The sequence below is a fragment of the Oncorhynchus masou genome, chromosome 11, assembly GCF_036934945.1.
Source record: "Oncorhynchus masou masou isolate Uvic2021 chromosome 11, UVic_Omas_1.1, whole genome shotgun sequence".
Lineage (NCBI taxonomy): Eukaryota > Metazoa > Chordata > Actinopteri > Salmoniformes > Salmonidae > Oncorhynchus > Oncorhynchus masou.
In genome coordinates this window covers 20,621,308-20,633,365 of record NC_088222.1, presented here as the reverse complement: position 1 = coordinate 20,633,365, position 12,058 = coordinate 20,621,308, and the positions used below count along the sequence as shown (strand labels likewise).

General features: G+C 40.7%; 1 protein-coding gene across 3 annotated transcripts in view; it reads left to right on the top strand.

The window, feature by feature from the left end:
* LOC135548287 (unconventional myosin-Vb-like) overlaps positions 1–12,058 on the top strand; it is a 73,298-nt gene that overhangs the window by 23,014 nt on the left and 38,226 nt on the right. For all 3 annotated transcript variants that reach the window (XM_064977733.1, XM_064977735.1, XM_064977734.1), the window contains exons 4-13: positions 1,358–1,502; positions 2,065–2,221; positions 3,798–3,941; positions 4,684–4,765; positions 4,980–5,087; positions 5,264–5,373; positions 5,506–5,771; positions 6,832–6,913; positions 10,114–10,254; positions 10,774–10,896. In XM_064977733.1, coding sequence (XP_064833805.1) covers positions 1,358–1,502; positions 2,065–2,221; positions 3,798–3,941; positions 4,684–4,765; positions 4,980–5,087; positions 5,264–5,373; positions 5,506–5,771; positions 6,832–6,913; positions 10,114–10,254; positions 10,774–10,896 — 1,358 coding nt within the window. The remainder of the gene's footprint in view (positions 1–1,357; positions 1,503–2,064; positions 2,222–3,797; positions 3,942–4,683; positions 4,766–4,979; positions 5,088–5,263; positions 5,374–5,505; positions 5,772–6,831; positions 6,914–10,113; positions 10,255–10,773; positions 10,897–12,058) is intronic.

Below are 12,058 nucleotides of genomic sequence, written 5' to 3'. Positions count from 1 at the left end.
GCTGTAATTGCTGCAAATGGAGGATTCTTTGACGAAAGCAAAGTTTGAAGGATTACTATTTCAATTACACAATTACTATTTCCATTAAAAATCATTATTTATAACCTTGTCAACGTCTTGATTATATTTCCTATTCATTTTGCAACAAATTTCATGTATGTTTTCATGGAAAACAAGGACATTTCTAAGTGACCCCCAAACTTTTGAACGGTAGTGTACATATGATGGGGTGAATCTACATATGATGGGGTGAATCTACATATGATGGGGTGAATCTACATATGATGGGGTGAATCTACATATGATGGGGTGAATCTACATATGATGGGGTGAATCGATCCAAGTCTTCAAATCTTATCTTGCCATTTATTACACTGGTTTATACTGCGCCAACTAACATGAATTAGATTTATCCAATGTGGCCTGTGTTGCTTCTCTTCCAAAAGCCCTTGGCCTGTCCAAAGTCCTCCATGTTTACTAGTGTAGCTGGTCTATTATACACCATGTAGGACTGAGGCTTTTATTGACCTTACTGGTTGATTTGTCCCAACTTTTACAAACCTGTCTTCCCAATCCCCAATCAACTAGGGTTCCATTGACTAAAGCAGGCAATGCTTGCTCTGTAGCCATGTGTGGAATTCATCCTAAACAAAGCAGACAAAAGGTAATGAGCAAAGACAATCTACATAGATATCACAACCATCTTTTATTAGGGAGAGCTGTCCCCATAGTAACCCTGCGAGGGCATGCTTGGGTAAACCTTCTACATTTCTCTGTCCATCTGGATGTTGTGATATGGTTTATTTATTTATTTATTTTTACTTAACTAGGCAAGTCAGTTAAGAACAAATTCTTATTTTCAATGATGGCCAAGGAACAGTGGGTTAACTGCCTGTTCAGGGGCAGAACGACAGATTTGTACCTTATCAGCTCGGGGGTTTGAACTTGCAACCTTCCGGTTCCTAGTCCAACGTTCTAACCACTAGGCTACCCTGCCACCCCATGTAGTATTTACCTATCAAAGGTAGTAGTTAAAACGACTAAGGGTTGTTATCAATGTGGTTTTAATTACAATAGTATTTTGTTCTGTACGTACAGTATGATAGGATTAATAAGAAGATTAGTTTATCACAGGACAAACAGAGATGAGTCTTTTTGCTTTATCCCAACCCCCGGAGACACACAAATACACACACCCACATGGATATATGAGTTATATTACTAAATATAGGATTAAGTAACTACCGGTTACAGTATCACTGTGAGATATAGTGATTTTAGAGAGTTGAATGTTTTACTTGACTGGCTCTATTGTCCTCTCTGTCCTCCCTTCCCTCACTCCATCTTCCCTCCAAAGGCATTGTGCTGGTGGCCATCAACCCCTACGAGCAGCTGCAGATCTATGGAGAGGAGGTCATCAATGCCTACAGTGGGCAGAACATGGGAGACATGGACCCACACATCTTTGCTGTTGCTGAGGAGGCATACAAGCAGATGGCCAGGTGCTGTATGAGGCTCTGGGTACAGCTAATTGGTTATAACCCAGGATCGGGATTCTGTTTCTGTATCAGACCTGGTACAGTTGCCAATTTCATAAGCACATTTTATGTATTAGTCTGCTTTGGGAGGCAATTGATTTGTTACTGTGTGACACATAGCTGCATATCAAGCACTTGATTAGACCCCTAATTCAATTTGCTATGTAATTTGATAGTGTTGGTGTGGGACTGAGTGTCTAAATAAGCAGTCCAGGCAGAGACGGTGTCTTCAATGGAAGGTGTGGGTGGATAATAACAGTGCTCAGGTCCACATTAACTGTCACCCTCCTCAATACCATGTCCACATTAAGTTGTAGTCGCTGCCTACGTAAAGGCCCACTGCTATATTGTCCTGGCAACTCCAGTCATGCAGAGTTGATTAGCATTGTGCAACTATAGGATTGATCCACTGTATTACTGTAGCGTTATTGCAATATCTGATATTGTCTGATGGTCAGTTACCTTTTTAACTGTAAATAACTTACAAAATGTCTCCAATGTCGATCTCAATCGCTTCTTCCTGTAGAGATGAGAGGAACCAATCCATCATAGTAAGTGGAGAGTCAGGGGCAGGGAAGACCGTCTCTGCTAAGTACGCCATGCGGTTCTTCGCCACTGTGGGAGGGTCAGCCAACGACACCAATGTTGAGGAGAAGGTGCTGGCCTCCAGCCCCATCATGGAGGTGAGGATGGGCTGATGATCCCATACTGTCGACCAGGCCAGCTATATAGCATACTAGTAAGGGAAGTCGAGTGCAAACCGGAAGTAGTCTTAAGTATATTGCTGTCCAGTCAGGTTGTTACTAGTTACCACACCCACAAAGTCAACCCCGCCTATTTCTACAATTTCTCTTCTTAAAATGTTATTTTAAACTGAACTCTAACCTTAACCACACCGTTAACCTTACGCCTAACTCTTTTTTTTAAATCATTTTTGTTTTCGAGATTTTTTACAATAATATTGCCAATTTTGACTGTGTGGCTGTGGTAACTATTGAAAATCGTCACGTTTTATGAGCGCATTTCACATTACTTTTGGGTTGTAATCCTATTATAATGCTCACATGAATGTCATGCTGAATACATGTTCATGTCATCACAAAAAAAGTATTCAAATTTAGTTGCTAGTAGAATAACGTTACAATGCAAATATTATGTGTAAAATAGTTGTTTATGTTGTTTTGGAGCTAAACATCCTTTGCACTGCACTCCATTCTAGCACCTTTTGCTTAGTTGTTTCGGTGGGCTGGCCCTCATTTGATCTGTAAGCAAAGTATTCCCATAGTTTGCTTCTGCAGCCAGTTTTGTCAACAAGCTGCGGGCGTGGAGGTATGATGTTTTTGTTAGAATAAGTTGTGCTGTCTGCATTTTTTCTCCCTCCTCTCACTTGGTTCTCGAAAGTGGCTCGTGCTGGGTCAGCTTCAAGCGCAATTAGCCTGGATAGCTACGGCCCCCCTGAGAAGATTCAGAAAAATGACTTGACAGACTCGATCCTCTCAATCCGTATATAACGTGCGATGCATTTGACAGAATTACCGAAAGTAACACAAATTCTAGTACCGAACCACTTTTCATGTTCTAGTATTGAAAAAGTACAGGAGTTTTGGTATAGCGTGCAACGCTATTAGGTTGGTTCTTGTTAAAACGTGATCGTGTTAACTTTCTCGGCACACAAAAAGTATAATGAACTCCACATCTTCAGTTGTAACTGTGGAGAGTTCAGGCTACAGAAAAGTACTTGTATGGGGAATCATTATGGAAACTGTATGTGAAGAAGCCTAGCAAGCACATCAGGAGTCCATTACCCTCTCTGTTCTGAATCAGCAGAAACCTTCCTAACAACAAAGTCCCTCAGCCTGTGTGGAACGATAAGACCAGGAAAGGCTGCTAGCTAGAAAGTTATTCGTCTGTTGTTCAGGAAGTTCAGGAGAAGGGCAGTCAGACATTTCTGTCTGATCTAGCTGACGTGAGGCTGGTAATGGTCTCAGAGTAAAGAAACAGGACTGATCTGTATGCAAGGACCGACTGGCTCAAGCCCCATCTTGGCAGGTGTCACAGCTCAGAATTAGGAGCATTATGACTGTCAATGTATATTACAAGCAGTAAGGAGACTCTATAAAGTTTTTTTTGTGTGGTATGAATTACAATATGAGAGGATAGAAATATATATTTTACAGTGGTTATGATTTTCCTTTGATCTCTTTTGAAGATTTTCTTTTGAAACTCACACTTTTTTCCACCCCGTTCTTCTCTTTATAGGCTATTGGAAATGCGAAAACCACTCGCAACGACAACAGCAGTCGTTTTGGGAAGTACATCCAGATTGGTTTTGACAGGAGTTATCACATCATAGGAGCCAACATGCGCACGTATCTGCTGGAGAAGTCAAGGGTAGTCTTTCAGGTACATGTAACTCCATGTTGTTACTACTGCAAGTCCATGCTTCCTTCACATTTATTTTCCTTAGTTTAAATAAGCATTTGATTAAGCCCTAAATTGACACATTTTTCCAGACAATCAAATATCATTATGAATTTATCTAAGTAATTTTAAAAAATGAATAGAGCTACAAGATTAAATTGCAGACCAGGGGAACTACTGATCTAACAAAACTACCCAAGTCTTTCATTCACTCAGAAGATATTATTGATAAAGAGTTAACGAGGCAGTGCAGGCAAAAATATGATTTTCCTGTATATTATATATATTTCCACAGGTTGAAATAATACTGTGAAATTGTGAAAATTCTGATAATGTCCTTTTATTGTAATAGCTGTTGGAAAAGACTGAAATTGCAGCTTGTTTTGCAAGGATGAAGTTTTGGACTCCCTGGTGACAACACCAGGCGGAATAAGTTAATAGACCAATAACAACGTGATTTTGCCCTCCTTTCTACCAATAACAGCTAGTTGTTTAGGTTATATGTCTCTCCTATTAGACTCCTCCAATTAGGACCCTCGCTCAGACCACTCCCAGACAGTTGTAGCAACATTTTTGCTTGAGAAATTGCTTTTTGACAATTTAATTGAAAACAATCACAGTAAAGTACTTAATTGTTACCCAGAAATGATTTAATATTGAGGTAAAAATGGCTGCATTGGTCCTTTAAGTGATATAATATCTGTAGTATATTTCTGCTTTTTAGGCAGAGGATGAGAGGAATTACCACATCTTCTACCAGCTGTGTGCCTCGGCTAGCTTGCCAGAGTTCAAAGACCTAGCCTTGAGTAAGTGTCACAGATGAAGACAATATTCCACTATCTATCTGTTTCACAAGCAATTTATTCTCTTTATGTCATGTTTACTAGAGGCAATTATTTCTCATACTAAAGGATTCAGAGAATAATGGATGCCTATCATGCCTGTCAGGGCCTCTTAATAAGAACACTGGTCTTATACATTAATGTATATCTCTACTTAACTGCTGCTTTCATCCTGAAGCCAGTGCAGAGGACTTCATCTTCACATCACAAGGAGAGAACATCTTCATTGAGGGGGTTAATGATGCTGAGGACTTTGAGAAGACGAGAGAAGCATTTACGTTACTGGGTAAGTGTCTGACTGCATGGGTACGTTCTAACCTAGCAACACACCTACATTAGAATAGGCGTAAAGACTGATTGGGATTTTATTCTAATCACACAAAAGAGAAATAGAAACATGTTATTTTTCAATCTCCCGATGGAACAACTGTTAACATGCACCTTACTCTGGTTGTTTGACAGGTGTTAATGACAGCAATCAAAGCAGCATATTCAGAATCATAGCTTCCATCCTGCATCTGGGAAACGTGGAGATCTGCTCGGAGAGAGACGGAGACTCCTGCCACATATTAGTATGTCACTATCCAGTCTTATCTAGCTTAATTCTGTTTTGAGTTTCTAGTTCCACATCACAACCCCAAACCATGTATCTTCTCTATACCTCATACCTAATTTGTTGATTCAATGTGTGTGTGTGTTTGTAGAAGAACGACCCTCACTTGGCGCATTTTTGCCAGTTGCTGGGGGTGGAGCTGGAGCAGATGGAGCACTGGCTATGTCACAGGAAGCTGGTTACCACGTCAGAGACCTACGTCAAGAACATGTCTCGCAAACAGGCAGCTAATGCACGCGACGCACTCGCCAAGCACATCTACGCCCACATGTTTGACTGGATCGTGGAGTACGTCAACAAGTCCCTGCACACCTCCTCCAAACAACACTCTTTCATTGGTGTTCTGGACATCTACGGGTAAGGCTGTCCACCTGTCCACCTGTGCTCCCTAAAACCTCTAAAAACAAAGCTCAACAGTGGGTCGGTTTGAATTGTGGGAGGAACTTGACTGTGTGAGAACTGATTTTCTTGCCAACGCCAAGAGTGAAATCTCAGCCATGGTGAATGGTAAAATAATCCCAGGCTTGCAGTAAATTAATGCACTGTGACAGCAGGCACACAGAACAACATCATCTCAATCCCACATTCTTAATTTTGCCTCACAGTTCTGTCACACCATGTTCTTTGTACTAGGGTACGAAGAAGCTTGTATTTGATGAGTAGATTTCATAACTACTCAGTGTGTGTGTGCCCTCGAGTCTGCAGATGTGCCTCTGTGTCGATGCATGTGTGAGCGCTCTGCGTTTCTCCAGCTAAATATCTCCATCCACTGTGTTTTAAGTGCGTCTTCTCATTACAGTATTCTAAGTGTATAGAACCATATTGACTGGGGGAGCTGTGCTCTTCCTCTGCTTGACCCAGTCTGACTGAAGGCCTAATTGGTTCCCTGCTGTGAGTTAGATTATTGATAAGGCTGGCTGCTGGGGCAGGGAGGGGAGAGATACTGAGCTACAGTGGAAACCTCTCCCCAAATAAGACATTCAGCAGATACAGCAGCCTGGTCACTATTTTACATGGTTTTCACAAGCAGTGACTTAGAAGACCAGTTTTCCATGGCCTCTGTCTATTCAGCATTGTATTTTCAGCTATCACGTCAGGCATACATTTCCATTTCCATTTTAGTCATTTAGTAGATGCTCTTATCCAGAGCGGTTTATCGGAGCAGTTAAGGTGAAGTGCCTTGCTCAAGGGCACATTGACAGATTATTCACCTCCCTACATCAGTGGGATCAATAAACATCTCAGTCCTGAAGTCCTGGATTTTAATGACAACTCTAGCCTTGAATGAGTGTTGATTGTTTGGTGCAGTTTTCCTCTCAGCCCATGATTTAGAATCACTGTCCACAACACAGGATGACAGGAGACCAGAGACTTCTGACTCATTAAACACTTGAATGTTTTCTCTTCATCTGAATAGATTTGAGACCTTTGAAATAAACAGCTTTGAGCAGTTCTGCATCAACTACGCCAATGAGAAACTTCAGCAGCAGTTCAACCAGGTGAGTTTGAGACTAGATTGTAATCTAGCTACCTACCTTTTTTACTTGTATTTTTTTTGGGGGGGTGGGGGGGGGGGGTAGATCAACTTTGATATTGTAGCTTCCATAAATGTAATTGACTGCATCATTTCAAATCCCCCATATATGTTTTTGGAAATACATATACAGTAGCAGTCTAAAGTTTAGACACCAGCTCTATCAGGAGGAATGGGCCAAAATTCACTCAACTTATTGTGGGAAGCTTGTGGAAGGCTACCCGAAACACTTGACCCAAGTTAAACAATTTAAAGGCAATGCTCCCAAATACTAATTGAGTGTATGTAAACTTCTGACCCACTGGGAATGTGATGAAAGAAATAAAAGTTGAAATAATTCATTCTCTTCTGTTATTCTGACATTTCACATTCTTAAAATAAAGTGGTTATCCTAACTGACCTAAAACAGGGAATTTTTACTAGGATTAAATGTCAGGAATTGTGAAAAACTGAGTTTAAATGCATTTGGCTAAGGTATATGTAAATTTCCGACTTCAACTGAGTATGTGTGTATATATGTATGTGTTTATATATATATATATATGTGTGTGTGTGTGTGTGTGTGTGTGTGTGTGTGTGTGTGTATATATATATATATATGTGTATATGTGTATATGTATGTGTGTGTAGATATATATTGGAGGACAAAAAAAAGCCGATACCGATTAATCGTCCAATTTTATATACAGTGGGACAAAAAAGTATTTAGTCAGCCACCAATTGTGCAAGTTCTCCCACTTAAAAAGATGAGAGAGGCCTGTCATTTTCATCATAGGTACACTTCAACTATGACAGACAAAATGAGAAAATCACATTGTAGGATTTTTAATGAATTTATTTGCAAATTATGGTGGAAAATAAGTATTTGGTCAATAACAAAAGTTTCTCTACTTTGTTATATACCCTTTGTTGGCAATGACAGAGGTCAAACGTTTTCTGTACGTTTTCACAAGGTTTTCACATACTGTTGCTGGTATTTTGGACCATTCCACCATGCAGATCTCCTCTAGAGCAGTGATGTTTTGGGGCTGTTGCTGGGCAACATGGACTTTCAACTCCCTCCAAAGATTTTCTATGGGGTTGAGATCTGGAGACTGGCTAGGCCACTCCAGGACCTTGAAATGCTTCTTACGAAGCCACTCCTTCTTTGCCCGGGCGGTGTGTTTGGGGTCATTGTCATGCTGAAAGACCCAGCCACGTTTCATCTTCAATGCCCTTGCTGATGGAAGGAGGTTTTCACTCAAAATCTCACGATACATGGCCCCATTCATTCTTTCCTTTACATGGATCAATCGTCCTGGTCCCTTTGCAGAAAAACAGCCCTGAAGCATGATGTTTCCACCCCCATGCTTCACAGTAGGTATGGTGTTCTTTGGCTGCAACTCAGCATTCTTTGTCCTCCAAACATGACGAGTTGAGTTTTTACCAAAAAGTTATATTTTGGTTTCATCTGACCATATGACATTCTCCCAATCTTCTTCTGGATCATCCAAATGCTCTCCAGCAAACTTCAGACGGGCCTGGACATGTACTGGCTTAAGCAGGGGGACACGTCTGGTACTGCAGGATTTGAGTCCCTGGCGGCATAGTGTGTTACTGATGGTAGGCTTTGTTACTTTGGTCCCAGCTCTCTGCAGGTCATTCACTAGGTTCCCCCGTGTGGTTCTGGGATTTTTGCTCATCGTTCTTGTGATCATTTTGACCACATGGGGTGAGATCTTGCGTGGAGCCCCAGATCGAGGGAGATTATCAGTGGTCTTGTATGTCTTCCATTTCCTAATAATTGCTCCCACAGTTGATTTCTTCAAACCAAGCTGCTTACCTATTGCAGATTCAGTCTTCCCAGCCTGGTGCAGGTCTACAATTTTGTTTCTGGTGTCCTTTGACAGCTCTTTGGTCTTGGCCATAGTGGAGTTTGGAGTGTGACTGTTTGAGGTTGTGGACAGGTGTCTTTTACACTGATAACAAGTTCAAACAGGTGCCATTAATACAGGTAACGAGTGGAGGACAGAGGAGCCTCTTAAAGAAGAAGTTACAGGTCTGTGAGAGCCAGAAATCGTGTTTGTTTATAGGTGACCAAATACTTATTTTCCACAATAATTTGCAAATAAATTCATTAAAAATCCTACAATGTGATTTTCTGGATTTTTTTCCCTCAATTTGTCTGTCATAGTTGAAGTGTACCTATGATGAAAATTACAGGCCTCTCTCTCATCTTTTTAAGTGGTAGAACTTGCACAATTGGTGGCTGACTAAATACTTTTTTGCCCAACTGTATGTATGTATGTATGTATGTATGTATGTATGTAGGTAGGTATGTGTCTTTAAAAAAAAACAACATTTTATTATTTTCCACGAACCCTTCCACACCTCCCCTAATTGGAGTAAACTAATTAGCAACACCACTTAGGCTTCTACTTCCAGCTTATACATACTATATAAATTTGACGGACAATTTATTTTACAATAGTTCTATTTTGTTTGTTTTTAGACCTGTTCTTCCTCGACCCTCAACCTCTCCCATCTATTTCTGATGTCCACCCAGTTTGATTTCTTTTTGCATTATATTTTTAACTGTGCTGTTTTACAAACGTTCTGAACCCATTTACATTTTACGGACACCGTATATTTTACATTAGTTATCTTGTTATTATTCCCACCCTTCAATTCCATTCAACCCCTCCCATCTATCTCTTAACACCATCCATATTGGATTTCTATTTGCCATATATTTTTCGTCTGTGCTGTGATGTTTCACAAAAGTTCTGAACCTTTCTATTCTCATAGGTTCTACAGATTGTAAGTTAAAGATTTTAAAAAATTCTTAAAGTATTATTATATTATTCAGCGATTTGACTGACTTTTCAAATCACCCAGTAGTGCTATCTGCAGAGTTAGCTCCAGATAAATGTTGCAGTTCTTCAGCCAATCCTGGACCTGTGACCAAAAACAAGCTACAGTACCAAAATAAATGATCTAATGACTCTGTCTACCTACCCTTTACCTTAGTTTCCAATGTTCTGTAGAGGAGACGTGAGAACTTGTCGCTGTGAACCTCATGACTCAACATGTATTTATTGAAGTGAAATAATTCATGACTTAGTCTAACTGATAACCTGCTGGGCTGTAGCTCACTGTGTAGTTGTCTCCTCTCTGTGTCCTCAGCATGTGTTCAAGCTGGAGCAGGAGGAGTACATGAAGGAGCAGATCCCCTGGACGCTCATCGACTTCTATGACAACCAGCCTTGTATCGATGTCATAGAGGCCAAGCTGGGAATCCTGGACCTGCTGGATGAGGAGTGCAAGGTGGAGCACCCTGTCTTACATATATTGTCTTAGTCCTAAATCAACACTGTTTTTACTCCAGAGCTCCAGAGTACATAGTTCTTAACTTATTAGTGAGGAGGTTTATAGGGACGATTGGCCATGGGAGGAGTTATAGTGCAGGATGCACTTGAGTAGTCTCAGGGGTTGAAGTGGGGAGCAGAGCAGAGCGTACTGCTGATCCCAGCATTTTAAACGTCTTGCCTCAGTTAATGGGATTCATCCTGCTGTAATGTACACACCGTGGCCTGCTTCTGTTTCCCCTGCCTGCATCCAGATCTTTATGAGTTAAGGCCTTTGGAACAACACAGATTACTTATTTATTTCACTCATCCTGTCTCATCCCGCAGCCCTTTGAAATTATAGACGATAATTTGGGACAACCTCAAAATAATGAGGATTCTGAGCACAGGTAACGTGGGTAGAACATTTTGGTTTCCTCCATGGTTTTATGTCATCTCCCTCTCTTTCCTTCTTTTCCTCCATCCGCTGCTGCTACAGGTGCCAAAAGGGACAGATCAGAACTGGTGCCAGAAGCTGTACGATCGCCTATCAAGCAGCGTCCATTTCCAGAAACCACGGATGTCCAACACATCTTTCATTGTCATTCACTTTGCTGATAAGGTGGGTAGACCTGTATGTATGACTCTTCAGTTAGGTGAACATTTGATGACCCCAAGGTTGTTGGTTGAGGTCATCATTGGCCTTAATCTGCGATTGCTAAATCCATTTTTTACGTTTAAATTCATGATATATACCCATTGATTCTTGAAGAGTATAATTTATACATGTCTCATGAGCTTAGTCCAACTGTCTTACCCCATCAGAACCCAAAATAGAAGCTTGTTTATCCCTTTGTTTGTAAACAATGCAATTGTTAACACTGTATTGCGTCAAAACATGGTTAAAACGAGAACATCCAATCTCATGGATGGTCAGTCCTTGCATCCATAGCTCTGTCTATTAATCTGAGAGTGATTACATTTCTCCAGCCCCATCCCTCAGTTATTTACCAAATCAGTGGCGGCGTGGCGGTTTGTTATTGTTTCAACTGCAGATTGACCCTTTAAGCAAGGTAATGTATTTAAACCAAACTGCTTCAGTGTTGGTGTGAGTATAGTGTAGGTGTGAGTACTGTATAGTGTGGGTGTGAGTACTGTATAGTGTTGGTGTAATATAGTGTTGATGTGATTACTGTATGGTGTTGGTGTAAGTACAGTGTTGGTGTGAGTACTGTATAGTGTTGGTGTGAGTACTGTATAGTGTTGGTGTGAGTACTGTATAGTGTGGGTGTGAGTACTGTATAGTGTTTGTGTAATATAGTGTGGGTGTGAGTACTGTGTAGTGTTGGTGTAATATAGTGTTGGTGTGACTACTGTGTAGTGTTGGTGTAAGTATAGTGTTGGTGTGAGTACTGTATAGTGTTGGTGTGAGTACTGTATAGTGTGGGTGTGAGTACTGCATAGTGTTGGTGTAATATAGTGTGGGTGTGAGTACTGTTTAGTGTTGGTGTAATATAGTGTGGGTGTGAGTAGTGTTGGTGTAATATAGTGTTGGTGTGACTACTGTGTAGTGTTGGTGTAAGTATAGTGTTGGTGTGAGTACTGTATAGTGTTGGTGTGAGTACTGTATAGTGTGGGTGTGAGTACTGTATAGTGTTGGTGTAATATAGTGTGGGTGTGAGTACTGTTTAGTGTTGGTGTAATATAGTGTTGGTGTGATTACTGTGTAGTGTTCATTTAATATATTTTTGGTGTGAGTACTGTGTAGTGTTGGTGTAATATAG